The 16750-nt window shown below is 45.4% G+C and overlaps 1 protein-coding gene across 2 annotated transcripts in view; it reads left to right on the plus strand.

The window, feature by feature from the left end:
- FRAS1 (Fraser extracellular matrix complex subunit 1) overlaps positions 1 to 16750 on the plus strand; it is a 374578-nt gene that overhangs the window by 217245 nt on the left and 140583 nt on the right. For both annotated transcript variants that reach the window (XM_082236229.1, XM_082236230.1), the window contains exons 20-22: positions 10421 to 10573; positions 11152 to 11298; positions 13593 to 13739. In XM_082236229.1, coding sequence (XP_082092355.1) covers positions 10421 to 10573; positions 11152 to 11298; positions 13593 to 13739 — 447 coding nt within the window. The remainder of the gene's footprint in view (positions 1 to 10420; positions 10574 to 11151; positions 11299 to 13592; positions 13740 to 16750) is intronic.

The raw sequence follows: 16750 nt of genomic DNA on the forward strand, positions 1-16750 counted from the left end.
ATAAAGATATTATTATTATTATTATTATTATTATTATTATTATTATTATTACTATTATTATTATTATTATTATTAGTTGCAGAAGGGAAAGAAAGACAAATTCCATAGTGTAGGCTTGTCCATTAATGCAAGTGGGGCACTGCCCCACCAGTGTCAGTCTGCCACCCCACATTTGCCTGCCTCCTTATGTATATCCCAGACACCTTCATTTTTAAGAATCCAAACAGAACTTTGTAACACGTGGAGGAACGTTGCACAAGTCATATCTTGTGCGCTATTAGCGGGATGGCATTTGACTAAGTTTTATTCATGGTAGACCCGATGAAATTTCTGGAAGATTGTGGCCTAAGCATTTGCCAGTGAATTTATTGGAGAAGCGATGTGAGCACAATTTATTTAGGTCTCCACCCCTTCCTTTTTTGTTGAGGGAGGACAGAGTGTTGACTCATCCTCAATGAGTTATTACCGTTTTGTTAATGACTGAACCATACGCTGGCTTGCGTGGCGAGTTCCTGCCTCCCCCCTCAGAAATAGAAATAAAGACACGAGACACAAGAATTCGAGTTAATGGGTCAAATTAGGCCACAACTTTATTGATTACCGGAATTGAGCGGTATTGGCTTAGGCATTGGTCCTAACAGTTAACCGGCTTCAGCCAGCCTGCTGGCTGGAAGACCGGTGAGGGTTAACCACCAGTAGGGGGAGTCCTGCTGAGGCACGTAAAGTAGAAGCTCCCCCCGGAATTACCGCTCGGGGGCGTGCCATGGGCCCACACCTCCATAGGCTTAGGACAAGGCCACGCCCCCTGGAATCCTTTACCGGATTACCCTTTGATTTGGGGGGAGGTGATGGCACTTCCTCCCCCCCTCATCTGCATAACAAAAGACCTTACCCCTACCAATGCCTAACCACCAATACCGTGGAGTTGTGATGGATTGCTACGAGGTAGGCGAAAACCAAGTGGCTGGGCCAAATGGAAAAATTCCTACCAGGCCCCTTGACGGTGACCGGCTGAAGCCCATAGCATCGTCATAGAGCCTAACCTAACGGATGGGCGGGCAGGGAAAACCTGGCTGGCTGCAGCGGGGAAAGAGGGAGACCCTCGGCCACGCCAGACCTAAATGTGCGAGGCCACGCCCCCTGGGCCAGCCGATTGGCTGGCCCAGGGATGACACGTCTGAGGATTCCCTGGCATTGCGGGGGCTGAAACCAGCCCCCGCGAGCGTGGGGGAGTGGCGTGAAGCCCGCAACCCCACCTCCTCTCTAGCTCGGAAGTGACTTTGCGGAAGAGGTGCAGGGCCTATTCAATCAGAGCTATTCTGCCTGGCTTTCAATTTGAACTTAGCCTGATCTTTTATTCCCCTTCCTTCCTTCCCCCCTCCCCTTTTTATGAAGATTACCCGCTCTGGGATCCCACAGCTAATTCTCCCCTGGTCTCCTCACTGGCCCAAACAGGACTAATTCAGCCAGCTGGCCCTGATGATCATCTAATGTTTATTGGAAGGATTTTCCCCCTAAATTGATTTTTGAATTCTGAGTTTACTGTTATTTACACTGGAGAAATGCTCCAAAGATACATGAGGAGGAGTTCTGGTTTTGGAACTGTGGTAAACTCATGGGCAGATATGCTGTAGAAAAATTACTGTGCTGAGCGAGGGATGTGGAATAGATGACCCCAACATCCTTTCCTGCTCTCTGTTTTTATGATTCCAGCATCCTTCAGGTTATAAGCAATGTGTTTGGAACAATGGTGTGCATTATCTTAACTGCTTGAGGTTGATGCTAGACTAAACTGAAAGCAAATTCTCCCTCTCGTTCATTCCAATGGGTGTCGTGAAGGACAGAAAGATAAATATAAAGAGAAAATATTATTATAGTGGAAGCGGGAAACATTAAAGAGAATTTTGTGTTCCCTTTCAGGTTTTTTTTTATTCTTTACCTCAAAGGGAAATGGCTGTGAAAAATCCAAACAAGTTTCTACAGTATAAAGTACCTCTTTCCCCTCATCCCTCCATCCCTAGTTCCCCATGGTCCATCAAATTCACTACAAGCCTCTCCTTTTCTCTCGTTTTTCTTCCCCTCTGAGAGAGATCAATAGCGTGAACGCACGTCCTTTGATGTCCCCGTGGTCAAAGCAGTGCTGCAGGATAGAGAGAGATCTGTGCTCCCCTCAGGAAGGAAAGACTCACTTATGGGAACTGTGTTCGCACACAGAGGCAAAAGCAAACAAATTGTGCAGACATACGTCTGTGCAATGGCATGGAAGCAAAAGTTGTCCTGGTTTAATGTTTGGGAGTTGTGTGGGAGCATGTCAGAGACTTAAGTCAAAATACCAATTTTTTATTTGTGATGCAGTCCATTTCACCTGGACAAACTAGTAGGTACATGCTATATAGTGCAAAATATAAGTCCCATCAGCCTCAGGCTGCCTGCAGCCTGTCCGCTGCTCCCAGAGCTGGGGGGGGGATCATATTTTTTTCCTTTATTTCCCCCTCTGAAAACTAGGTGTGCCCTATGGTCAGGTGCACCGTTTGGAGCGAAAAATACTGTACTTTTACTTGCTCTGTGTGATTTATTCCCAACACCTGCTCCTGACACCTAGTGCATGCTATTTTGGACTACAACTCCCATCAGCTCTAGCTTAGTCAGGGCTGGCTGGGGCTGATGGGAGTTGTAGTCTAATAGATCTGCAGCGCACCAGGTTCGGGAAGCCTGCCTTAGGCTACTGAATTTGCTGCAAATAATAAAGGGTTCCAACTTGAGAGCAAGGAAGCATCTTAATCTATACAGTGTTCAGGGAAATACCATATTTTTCGTCCTATAGGACGCACTTTTCCCCCTCCAAAAATGAAGGGGAAATGTGTGTGCGTCCTATGGGGCGAATGCAGGCTTTCGCTGAAGCCTGGAGAGTGAGAGGGGTCAGTGTGCACCGACCCCTCTCACTCTCTAGGCTTCAGGAAGCTATCCGTAAGGCTTGCGGGCAGCAGCCTGCAGCCCAAAGCACGGGGTGCGCTATAGAGCACCACGGGCTTCGGGCAGATGTCCGCAAGCCTTGTGAGCCCGCCGGAGTTCCCGCCGGGCTCACAAGGCTTGCGGATAGCAGCCTGTTCTGGGGGCTGGGGTCGGGGGAAGCTCGGGCTTCCCCTGCCCCAGCCCTGCGACTGGGGGGGGGGAATAAATTTTTATTTATTTATTTCCCCCCCAAAAAACTAGGTGCGCCCTATGGGCCAGTGCACCCTATAGGGCGAAAAATACGGTAGTTGTATGCATACAGGTAGAACCACATGGCTTCTCTCAGCAAGACATTGCCCAAACTGAGGAAGCTGGCACCAAGCTTTTCTACTTTCTGGTAGCTCCTGATTGACCCTCCTCTATCACTTGATTTCCCAGGCCAGGACTTGTCAGGGCTGTTATGAATCTCCTGGCTAGAAATGTCTGTAGGTTCTCCCCTGCAGCCAGCAAGCCCTTGTGGCAAAGGGAGCCAGTGTTTGATCTCAGTGGCTCCTGTTTCCAAGCCCTACAGGATCAGGCTAGGAGCACAGGGCAAGGCTGAGCCTAATATTAAGCACTCCTAACACTTTTTGATTACTGCACATTAAACATGCTCCTAGATTTCTCCCATTGGAACCAGTGTGGCTTAAAGATGTGCTAACTTTGGGTTGCATGCTGGGTTATGGTATCTCCCAAAGGTCTTTGCTTTGTTCATTCATTGCCAATCTATTGCCGTTGGAATTTGAGCTCCTTGATTCTCTTCGGTTCCTTTGGAGTTCCAGGTCTGGGTTGTAGAATCCCAATATCTTTTCATTCACTTGTAGTGGAAGTTTTGGAAACGGATGGAAAGGTTAACTTCCAGCAGGAAACCTGGCAGCAAGCTATGCATGGTACTTCGAAGGCAGCAGCTTGATTGCATTGCTTTCAAGACAGCCATCATTTCCCATATAATTTTCTGAATCACCGTAATGAGGAATAATTTGGCTTCCAGGATCCCTTCCATTGTCCCTGCATTGTGCACAAAAGACTTCTTGTAAAACTTTCTGAAACTCCTTTGGTTCAGGGGAAGGTCATGAGCAACTTGTTGACGGGTTGCTGGCTAAGTAGGAGGGGGCCTGAGTCCGCCTCTCCCTGCTGTGAACTCCATCCTCTCTAGGCTGATAGGTGGCTGGAGGCGGACAACATGCCCAGTGCTTTTCTGAAAACATGATCAGTGTGGAGACCTGGTGGCGCTGCAGGTTTGGGCATGTGGAGAATGCCAGTGCCAGCAGCAGAAAACCCAAATGACCCTCTCTCACATCTGGCTCTCAGTGGTAAAAATACAAAAAGAGTGATCATTGACCTTCTAAGTGTGGTGAAAATGGGTTGAGCACACATTAATCGCATTTCATTTTAAAATTTGGTTTTACAAATTCATTCACACAAATAATGTTACTTCAAATATTAGAATTTCACACAAGATTCTTCTAAATTCTAGAACTCCCCTCCTCCCCTCCGTGGGTTCTTTAAATAACTTTTTCAACTGCATATTATAAGTCCATCTAATTAACAGTACTCCATTGTATCCAAAATCTATGTATCATTGCAGGAGTAATTTAAAGCCTGCCCAAGTGTTTTACAGCATCTTAAAAAGCAGAGACATCACCTTTCCAACAAAGGTCCATATAGTTAAAGCTATGGTTTTCCCAGTAGTGATGTATGGAAGTGAGAGCTGGACCATAAAGAAGGCTGATCGCCGAAGAATGGATGCTTTTGAATTAAGGTGTGGGAGGAGACTCTTGAGAGTCCCATGGAATGCAAGAAGATCAAACCTATCCATTCTTAAGAAAATCAGCCCTGAGTGCTCACTGGAAGGACAGATCCTGAAGCTGAGGCTCCAATACTTTGGCTACCTAATGAGAAGAAAAGACTCCCTGGGAAAGACCCTGATGTTGGGAAAGACAGAAGTGCCTGGCGTGCTCTGGTCCATGGGGTCACGAAGAGTTGGACACGACTAAACAACTAAACAACAACAACAACAAAAGTGTTTGAGTGTTTACAGTGGTCTTTCAAATATAATATATATTTGTCCCATTCTCTGTTGAATTTTTTTTTTAAAAAAACTTTATTCCAAAACCGAAAAAGAATTGCAAACATCCAATTCAAAATCCATATTTGTTTTGTAACATAAGCCTATTATGGTACATAGTTGACTAGATTAAAATATACCTAATTGCTATAGACTTCCCTTTACTATATATAAATACAACACTATTAGAAATATTATATTAGAAATTTTTATAAATTCCCTATAAATTTTATAAATTTTGATCCTCCTGTTTTCTGATTTTCCCAGTTAATCTTGCCATCTCTGTATAGTCCAGTAATTTCATCTGCCAGTTTGCCCTAGTGGGTATCTTGCCGTCTTTCCAGCTCTGGGCAAACAGCATCCTTGCAGCTGTTGTAGCGTACATAAACAGTCTTTTCAGTTCCACGTTAACCGTATTTCAAGGCATCTTTTCTCAGGACAAGAGAACTTGTGTTCAGGCTGCTTCCTTTGAATGGAGAAGGCCTGTCTATCTTCTCCTTAATAAATCTTACTAGTGGCACCTTCCTTTTGGCACTCTCTTCCTAAAGGGCTCTGCGCCTTTACCCTATCAGATTCTTACCCCCTGAAAACTCCTTTGTTTTAAATGGCATAATCAGCTGATTCGTGTTCCTGGCTGCAGGTACTTAGATGGGCTTTTGCCGCTGTTTTTAAATTAGTTTTTAACATTTTAGTGAAGAACGGAAAATCTTCCCACTTTTAAGTTTCTGTTTTATTTATAAAAAATGTTTATATACATCTAGCCTGTGTAGGAAATGTCTTAAGTGGCCAACAGCAAATATAAACACAAGAAAGATACAAAAGCAGAAAATGGTATAAGGAGCTCGCCACTCGCGTGAAACACATCCAGTCTGAAAAGCTGGTTGATACAAGAAAGTCTTTAGACGCTGCCTAAAAATAAAAAAGAGGGTGCTTGGTGGGTTTCCAATGGATGTGCATTCCACATTGCTGGACCAGCCATATAGAGTGCTTGATTTCTTGTAGATGGCAAGTGGGCCTCATTCACACGTTGGAGAGTTGACAGCATTCCTCCAACAAACCTTAGCAATTAAGCTGGGATATTAAGGCTTAGGTGGACTTTAAGGTATCGTGGACCCAAGTTCTTTTTTTTTTATAATCATGTTTATTAAAATTTCCAATAATAACAGAATAAGAAAATAAGAAAGATAAAGAAAAGAAAGAAAAAGAGAAGCTAGTTTAAACCCTTCTTTTCATAACCTTCTTTCTGGGACTTCCTCCTTCCCCTCCCGACTGTATTCCCCTTTCCCTAAGTTGGTTCCACAAGTTCTCATCCCCAATTTAAACCTAATATTTTTAACTCACAGACCAATTTAAATTTACACCATCTTAACATCCCTCTCATCTTATAATAGAACAAAATTTCCCCCCAAGATCAGCTCTCAATCCTTCCATGAGTTCCCCCTCTCTAAAAAAAGAAAAAACAGAAACATATAATATCAGAGTTATAAAGAATGTCAGATAGAAAATATAGAAAAGTTCAAAAGGTTGGTTACAAAGCCTTTGGATTCTAAGGTTCCCCCCTCCCTTCCCCGGTTTTGGTTCCCCATGTCCATTTGTCTATATATTGTCGGCCTGGAAATCTTAAGTCCACAACCAGATTTTTCTCAGTCCATTTTGTTGGTTTCTTCAGATTTGGTTGTTTTAATAATGTTTAGCTTCAAAAATCCAATCTAATAGAGGCCTTTAATTTCCTTTAATCTTTTGTTGCTCCTCCCGTTGTTCTTTCCGTGTCGTAGTTCAGTTATATGCTCTTTTATTTCTTGGTTTCTCAGGTTTCTGTCTTGTTCAGCTGTCAAAACATTCTTGTTCCAAAATTTAATGTCTCTACAGAGGTTTGTTATTCAGGGAAAAAGACTTACGTCCAGTTCCTTTCTTGCTTCAATAGAAGATTCTATTGTATTATGGTCACCTCTGTAGACAAAATAATATTTCAGTTCTGCAGCTTTCCCAGGAGATAAGACCTGTTCACATCCCAGAGTAGTTTTCCACATACGACACTTGTAATGTCCCGAAACCCCTCTAGAGGGATTACAATAACTTTGTATCCTCTACTCCAAAAGTCAATTTGTTGTTTCTTTTTTCCCGACAGTTTATATCCATATTTGTATCAAATTGTAACAAAATTAACCAGCAAAAAACTTGTAGCAAAGTCCTCTTTATATTTTCCAGTTTTGACAGCTCCTTTGACAGCTGTCAAAATCTTCATCTCTCTTCACCAGGCTATCCGAATCGCCCCAGTTCCCGGGGGGGGGGGTTGCTTTTTTCTCCTCACCCTCTACTCCTCTCCTCCAGCACAGTTCTTATAATTCACATCATGGAGTTGATAATTTTTGTCATCAATAAGCTTCTGAATCGATCTTGGTTTCTCAGTCCTTGTTTTAGCATGTTTACAATCAGGGAGGGGACTGACTTCCTTTTTTGGATCCCCTCCCGCTCGTGCCAAATCCGGAAAAAATTTTCTTTTTTCCTCCTTTTATACCCGGTTGCCCAATTACTCACGGGTTGTTGATCAATTGTCCGAATTTTCTTTGGAAGAAGCCAGCGCTCTCCGCCGGATGGCATGCGGCTGCGCTCGGCAGGGGAAGCGGAGGACTCAAAGCACCACGCCACTCCCCGGCGCCCGATCCGTAGCCTTTAAAAAGGCTCCTTCACGAGCCGGGAGGGCGATAACGGTGCCAGCAGAGTCACCATGTCCACAGGATCCGTTCCCGTGGTTTCTAAGGGTCCCCGCGTCGCCGGCGCGGTAGGACCCAGCCCCTGCCGAGCCGACTCCCTCCGGAGCTCGGAGGGAGTCCGCCATTCGGCGATGGCGCTAACCCGGAAGTCTCGTGGACCCAAGTTCTTAAGGGCTTTGCAAATCAATCAGTTCACGCATAATGGCAAGCTATAGTTAAAACAAACCAGGGTTTGTAAGTCAACAGCAAACCATGGCTTCAGATCCTGGTTTGTTGGTAGTAAGCAAACCATGAGAGCCAGCGTGGTGTAGTGGTTAGGAGCGGTGGACTCATAATCTGGGGAACCGGGTTTGCGTCTCCGCTCCTCCACATTCAACTGCTGGGTGACCTTGGGCCAGTCACACTTCTCTGAAGTCTCTCAGCCTCACTCACCTCACAGAGTGTTTGCTGTGGGGGAGGAAGGGAAAGGAGACTGTGAGCCGCTTTGAGACTCCTTAAGGGGAGTGAAAGGAAGGATATCAAGTCCAAAGTCGTCGTCCTCTTCTTCTTCTTCTTCTTCTTCTTCTTCTTCTTCTTCTTCTTCGTGCTGGGCAGGGCGCACACATAATGCTAAGCCATGGTTTAATAAATCATACTTGATTTAGTATTTAGGAGGCTCAGACTTAGCTTGCTTTGAAGGAAATGTGGTGCCTGAAGGCAGTTTCACCCCTTTATCTCATATCGGAACCAACCCTGGACATTTGCCGTGCTTTCAGAAATAGTTTCCAAGTGACAGAGTGGTTTGGCAACTGAGCGTCCAGGCAGTCCTCTCAAGCCAAACGTTTTCTGTGCTTGTTAGGGAAGGCTGTACAGGAGTCTTCGAGGCAATGAAGCAAGGCACAAGCCTTGGGAGGGGAAGGAAATGTGTTCAACACCTCAGTGCTTGAAAATAAAAGCAGGATGAACATAAGGGAAGCAGGGAAGAGAAGCCACACTGAGTCTGGTAATTGCTGTTAATTGTCTACTTCAACCATCTGATGCTACTTCTACATTGAACAGGCAATCTGCCTCTTTCTTCTTCTTCCATGTCCATAATGCACAAACAAGTATAGTTATTCAATTAATCAAGTCAATGCATCTTTAATAACTATTTTTTACATGAATATCTACCCCCCCAATCTAATCCACCCCTGCCTCCAGTCTCCACAGAATGATTCTCTCCTTGCTATAAGATAAAGGGACCCCTGACCGTTAGGTCCAGTTATGGACGACTCTGGGGTTGCATGCTCATCTCGCTATATAGCAGGGGTTGGCAAAGTTTTTGTGGCTTGGGCTGGTTCACAGTCCCGCAGATACCGTGGTGGGCTGGAGTGTGTGTGTGCACATGCAAGCACAAATACTATTTCTGGCGCTCCTTCCAGCGAGGAGGAGGGGTGCACAGCTTCCCATTGGCTGCAGGAGCTCCCTGCAGCCAATGGGAAGCTGGCCAGCATTGTGGAAGGCAATCCCTGCTCTGCTCCATGCCGGTTTAGCATGGCACACGGAAGCCAACCGAGTGGGTGGCAGGGGTCCATGAGCTGGTTAAACAACTCCCCTGGGCCACTTGTGACCCATGAGGCTTAAGGTTGCCGACCCCTGCTCTATAGGCTGAGGGAGCCAGCGTTTGTCTGCAGTCAGCTTCCGGGTCATGTGGCCAACATGACTAAGCCGCTTCTGGCGTACCAGAGCAGCGCACGGAAATGCCATTTACCTTCCCGCCGGATCGTTACCTATTTATCTACTTGCACTTTGATGTGTTTTCGAACTGCTAGGTTGGCAGGAGCAGGGACCGAACAACGGGCGCTCACCCCGTCGTGGGGATTCGAACCGCCGACCTTCTGATCAGCAAGTCCTAGGCTCTGTGGTTTAGACCACAGCGCCACCCACATCCCACTCGCCACCCATGTGACCTTGCTACAGCTATCCATAATCATTAATCACTGAGGTCCAGCACCGAGGGCCTTGTGGCGGTTCCCTCACTGCGAGAAGCCAAATTACAGGGAACCAGGCAGAGGGCCTTCTCGGTAGTGGCGCCCTCCCTGTGGAACGCCCTCCCACCAGATGTCAAAGAGAACAACAACTACCAGACTTTTAGAAGACATCTGAAGGCAGCCCTGTTCAGGGAAGCTTTTAATGTTTGATGTATCACAGTATTTTAATATTCTTTTGGAAGCCGCCCAGAGTGGCTGGGGAAGCCCAGCCAGATGGGCGGGGTATAAATAAATTATTATTATTATTATTATTATTATTATTATTATTATTATTATTATTACATCCCAGATTTTCATCCCTTGGAGAAAAGTATCCATTTAGCTATTAAAACAGGCCAAGATCAACATGGCAGCCCAAAGCATATGGCAGAAGCTTCTGAAACATTGTGACGGTCATAGCCTGATATCCCAGTTGCTAGAACCACAGGAGGGGAGAGCTGCTCTTGCGCTCAGATCCTGCTTACGGGTTTCCTGCAGGCATTTGCTCAGTCACTGTGAAAACAGGATGCTGGACGAGGTGAGCTGTTGGCCTGATCCAGCCAGCTCTTCGTACATTCCTATGACTGTGCTGTGCTTTGGGCAGTGGTCTCATAGACTTATCTCACGTTCGTGCCAACGTTCTCTTCTCCTTTCTGCAGATTGCCACCCTTCGTGTGCACAGTGCGTGGCAGATCTCCAGGACACTGGAAGCATCTGCCTGAAGTGCCAAAACCTCTATCACTTGCTCCTGAGAGAGCGCTGCTTGCCTGAGTGCCCCACGGGATATTACAAGGCTGGCGGGGAGTGTCGAAGTGAGTAGCACCTGAAAAAAATGCCTTCAACCCTGTATACCTAGAGGAGCGTCTCCACCCCTATCGTTTAGCCCCAGACACTGAGGTCCAGCTCCGAGGGCCTTCTGGCGGTTCCCTCGCTGTGAGAAGCAAAGCTACAGGGAACCAGGCAGAGGGCCTTCTCGGTAGTGGCACCCGCTCTGTGGAACATCCTCCCACCAGATGTCAAAGAGAACAACAACTACCAGGCTTTTAGAAGACATCTGAAGGCAGCCCTGTTTAGGGAAGCTTTTAATGTTTAATAGATGATTGTATTTTAATAATCCCATTGACAGCCACCCAAAGTGGCTGGGGAAACCCAGCCAGATGGGCGGGGTATAAGTATTATTATTATTATTATTATTATTATTATTATTATTATACCTGGGTTGCCCAGTGAGTTTCATGGCTGAACCAGGATTTGAATCCTGCCTCCTCCGCTCCAAACCCAACACACTTTTCTCCCTGTTGCACAGAGTTACGGTAATGCTCTTAATGGCCTGTTTGCAGAGAGGCTGCTTCTCACAGACGTACGTTTCTACAATGTCTTTCCCCTCCAGAGTGTGACGCTTCATGTAGAAGTTGCCGAGGCGAGGGCCCTTCCTCCTGCACCTCCTGTGATTCGAACCTTGTTCTCTCTCACATCGGCACGTGCGTCTCTGCCTGCTTCCTCGGGTTCTACAGGGATGAGAACCAGCATTGCAAACGTACGTCTTTCTGCTTCTTGCTTGTATCTGTTTGTTGCTTAAACAAAGAAAAAATGGAAAGTTGATTTAAATCAACATTGCAGGGGGTTATCAGGCATGGCCAAACTTGGTCCTCCAGCTGTTTTGGGACTACAACTCCCATCATCCCTGGCTAACAGGACCAGTGGTCAGGGATGATGGGAATTGTAGTCCCAATTTTAAGATGGCGGGCCAAGTTTGGCCATGCCTGGATTAGATAATCCACGGGACCCTTTTCAACTCTAAAATTCTATGGTTCTAAGTTGCTGTGATTCAGATCCAAGCATATCAGCCTTGAAATAGCCTCCAAAACTGGAGTGGGGAAGAGTTTTTAAGGGGCAGGGAGAAATAGCTGAAATCGGGGAATTAACTTAACATTTATATTTAAGACACTTCACAAAACAGGTTTGCATTTAAAAAAAACAACACTTCATGTTAATAAGTAATGTTAATAAGACATGCAGTGTAAAGACAGCTCTGTCTCAACTAGCTTACATTGCAAATATGTTTTGCCTTTTCTTTGTCATTTTGTATAATGTGTCAGTGGTATATTTTGAGGTTTGCAAATGTGCCTCATCAAACATCTAATTATTAGCTACTTCTTCACTCTGTTAATCCATGCAGCTTCTTAGATGTGTTGCAAATGTGAATTAATTAAGGCTTGTGACACAAAATAAGTCAGATGCTGCAGCATAGAAAATTAGGTATATAAGAGATTTTAGATAGGGAGGTGGTGGGGAGGTAGATGAAGATTTGTGTGCCCTTAAGGGGCAAAGAATACCCAGACATGAAAACCCTAGAGCTGCGTTAACTCTAATAGTTCCCTTCTTGGCTCTTCAATGGGAATCTATTCAAACATTTAGCAAGGTAATGTAGCATAGTCCACCTGGACTATTTAATGTCAGGCCTTTCCCCTGATGTGCTAGCTTTCTTCATGCAGGGAGTTTCTGATATGCGGGCCAATTTAATCAAAGAAACAGTCCCTTTTCTGCATTCTTGCCTCATAAGAGAGTTGCATGAACTTTCAAAACATTTGAACCACCTTGGAGGGAGACAATGGAAAGGAGGCGACAATAAATGGTTCAATATTTATTGATTTAAAAGCTTTGTACAGCACCTTTCATCTGACTTGGATTCCAGCGCAGTGAAATAGACATATAATAAATGATTTACATCGTAGTGCAGTAACAACAGAAATAAATGACAAAAGAGAGCGGATTAGACCCTTATGTGGGCTTAGGAGGATAGAGAGCATTTGAAGCACCTGGGTAAATTTTTTTAAAAAAATGTTTTAGCCTGGCGCCGAAAGAATTGTTGTGTGGGTGTGAGTTGGGCCTCTTTGGCTAAGGAAAAGGTAAAGGGACCCCTGACCATTAGGTCCAGTCGTGGCCGACTCTGGGGTTGTGGCGCTCATCTCACTTTATTGGCCGAGAGAGCCGGCGTACAGCTTCCGGGTCATGTGGCCAGCATGACTGAGCCGCTTCTGGAGAACCAGAGCAGCGCACGGAAACGCTGTTTACCTTCCCGCCGGAGCGGTACCTATTTATCTACTTGCACTTTGACGTGCTTTCGAACTGCTCGGTTGGCAGGAGCAGGGACCGAGTAACGGGAGCTCACCCCGTCGCGGGGATTCAAACCGCCGACCTTCTGATCGGCAAGTCCTAGGCTCTGTGATTTAACCCACAACGCCACCCGCATCCCTCATTGGTGAGAAGTCTCTTGTGGCTGAATTTCCCAGGGAAAAGGCAACTGAGGAAGGGTTTCAGTAGACGACTCACAAAAATTACAGAGAAGTACATACCTCTCTTCCTGAATGTGTTACTCACTTCTGTGTCATGGAGGAGGGGAAACTTTATTTTGTGTGTGTATGAATATCTGTTGACCCATTGGGAAAGTTATTTGTGGTCTGGACTCAGCGTTGGGCAGGATAGTTGGAGTCTGTAGCACTGCAGGATTGAATAACTCTTTCTCTGCCTGTGTCCGCCCAACCTCTCCCTAGCCACTTTCCCTCACTTTGTATAGTTTTGTAGCTGTTTGAAGTGTTCAAAGTGCTCTAAGTACAATAGTTCAGTCAATCATCATTGTTCTAGCATTTCAGACACTTCTTGTTCCCATATTGCAGATGGGTAGGCCTAGAGATAATGGCTTGTCTCGGGCTGGTGGCTGAAGCTTGCTTTAAACTGGAGACCTCCCAGCTCGTGTTCTTAGCAGCGATTGTGCTCCAGCCGTTCAAAATAACTGCGATCAGTCATCCTGCTTTTTATCTTCTTCTACAGCTTGCAGCAGTCAGTGCCTGAGCTGTGATTCGGGGACCCGTTGCACATCCTGCAAAGACCCGTCCCACGTCTTGCTCTTTGGCGAGTGCCAGGATGACAGCTGCGCTCCACAATATTACCTTGACTTCTCCACCAAGACCTGCAAAGGTGAAAGACACAGAGAGATGTTCTCGTCTTGGATCACAGTAACAATGGTTAAGAGTCTAGTTTAAGTCACAGCGAAGCCTTCTTCACTCTCTCCTTCCAAACCACATTCCTCCCACCCTTTGCTGCTTCCCTCGCTCCCCTGGTTATCTGCTTTCATAGGATTCTGCTCCCAGTGAAAAACAAGATTATTGCAAATCCTTCCCTCGTAAATGATTGAGTAAGTGAGCCATCAAACTCTCTTCCGAGGGTCAAGATTTGCCATTTGCTCAGCTAGCAGTTCAGTCGATTGATGGGTGAGCTTAACTTGCTAAATCCCTCCTCCTCCCCTTTAACATTTATATAAGATTTTGTATATTTGCTAGAGTTTTCTCTGATTTATAAATATTTCAAGGCTGAATATACATATTTCAAGAGAGAACTTTGAAGGAACAAGCCTTCAGCACATGCTGCCAGTTCCACATTTGTGTATTCTGAGGAAGAAAATCAGGCCCAATATGAATATTTTCTTCTTTCCCTTTTCACACCTTCGTTATTATTATTTATTAAATTTGTATAAAGCCACATTGCAAATGCACCACCATCAAAGATTCCTGTGCATCACCCTCAGAAGGCTTGTTGTTTAATTAACTAACCTGAAACACTGGGACTCTTTTTAACTATCCAAGGTGGAAGAAAGTTAAAGCTAAGGAACTTGATCCCAGGACTCGTAAAAGGTTCTTGACTCACTTTCATGCCACAACAGGATATGAGCATATAGAGATGTGTGGAGTTCAAAATTCAAACTGTTTAGCAGTGAAATCAGGGGAGAGTCAAGAAGGACAGCTCTTCCCCCCTTTCCTGCAGACAGAATCCAGCAACCTGCTAATTTTTACTATTATCCTAATTAGGGGTGGGGAAGAAATTCAGTTCAGTTCCCATTTCAGTATGAAACGTCCTAATTTGCACTTCCTGAAACAACACAGGAACCAAAACGGGTTTCTCTTTGAAATTCACAGTTCTCCGAATTTTGTGATGCCGTTCTCTAACCGAACAAGATGTACAGAAATGTGTGTATTGGGGGAAGCATGCATTAGAAATGTGCAAGCTGGTGAAAATACCATGCAAAAATGCATTACACTTGGGGAAATTGTTTGCAACAATGTGCATATCAGGGTAAAGTTGCATACAAATAGATTAGGAGAAATTTGCACTAAAATGCTGGTGAATTTTCATGGTGGCTTTTAAAAAGACGCAAACCGATGGAGAAATGCAGAGAGCTGAACTTAAGGCTGAAAAAGGGAGAAACAGAAAGAAACCGAAATTGGCACCCATCTATAATCCTAAATTCCTACCCTGATTCCCAAGCTAATCTAGAATGTAAAATAAATCCTCCGGAGTTCGCCGGGCTGTATTTTTTCCTGATGTATATTGGAGAAGGAGCTCAGGATTTTCAAAAGGAGTACTGAGCGGATGTTTCATGTGGCTGGAGGATGTGGATTCCATGGGAGAAATTCTTTTGCTTTGGCGCAGGTTAAAAGAGCCCCCTTGCCCCCGTGACAAATGATCTCTCATCTAGCTGCAGCACCCAGAACTACTTACCATGGAGAGGAGCTATGCAGATGTTGTTTCAGCATCACTGAGAGTGCCTTCCAGGAAGTGGGATGGTGTTGCACAGACTTGCAGTGTGATGCCAGCCATCTAACATGCCAAATAGTTCTAAATGCTGCAGCTGGGGCTCTAGGGTCAATGTCAATCTGTACAGTGTCCCCATGTCCCCCCTCTCTCCTTCTCTTACGCTCACTGTTTCTGCTCTGCTCAGGTTTCTCTTGCCAGGGCACCCAAGGACAGCTCCAACTTCTTATTGCACATATGTTTTTGCACCTTGGCTCACCTTGAGGTCTGGAAAACTAGAGTGTCAGTGCTATCTTGGTTTCCTTTTACAACAGCCCCCCTTCTTAAGCTTGCAGAATGGGCTATTCTTAGACTCAGCAGGGAGGGCTCCCTCATCATCCTCTCTGGGTCTGTGTAACACCTGACTAGGACAGCTTCTATCTCTATGCCACCCTGTTCCTCCAGGACTTTTGTGATTGCTATATCCTGTGCTGGCTTTTCTCCCGTTCCACACCCCCATCGCCATATCCCATCCTCTGTTCATCCTGGGGATTGTAATCCACTTCACTTCTCTGTATTGCACAGCAGGGGTTTGCAAAAGGTAGGCTGGGGTCTCCTGTCAACATCTCTGGGCGATTAGCAGTCGATCAGCCAAGGTTTAAGCAGCAAGAAAGCAGCTCTTTCTTCTGAAATTAATCTGCTGGAATGAAGCAAGTTATCCAGGAACAGACTTGTATGTGAAACAACTGGAGGTTGAGTTCAGTTGAGTTCTGGTGCTGAAAACAAAATCCTAATCTCAGAACGCTCAGAGGCACCTTGTCTTTTATTCTAACCGCATTACTTTCACAATTGTACACATGGCCCTGGTTAATAGATCACGAGGTTCTAGTAAATGATAAAAATAATTTTATTATTTATACCCCGCCCATCTGGCTGGGTTTCCTCAGCCACTCTGGGCGGCTCCCAACAGAACACTAAAAACAGAATAAAACTTCAAGCATTAAAAACTTCCCAGATGTCTTCTATAAGTCAGTTATTTGTTTATTTCCTTGACATCTGATGGGGGGGGGGCATTCCACATAGCGGGCGCCACTACTGAGAAGGCCCTCTGCCTAGTAAAGAGCAGATTAGATCCGATAGTTCTGACTGCTAGATGGAGGCAGTAAGCCTTTGATGGGAACTGCAGGTGTAGAGAGGACTGTTGCTCTTTGGTCTTGCTTACAGGCATCCCATAACCTTCTGGTTGGTCTCCCTGAGAACAGGATGCTGGACTTTGGTTGGATCAAACAGAGCTGTTCTTAGGTTCTTAAGCCCACCCTGATGTATAGCACTTGGCGCTCTGTTGGTGCTGAATAAATGCTCAGCTGCTTTTCACAGTAGCATGGTTCTCTCACAGTTATTGCATGCGTCTCCCAGGAGGT

The sequence above is a fragment of the Podarcis vaucheri genome (genome assembly GCF_965113315.1).
Source record: "Podarcis vaucheri genome assembly, chromosome: 9".
Taxonomy (NCBI): Eukaryota; Metazoa; Chordata; class Lepidosauria; order Squamata; family Lacertidae; genus Podarcis; species Podarcis vaucheri.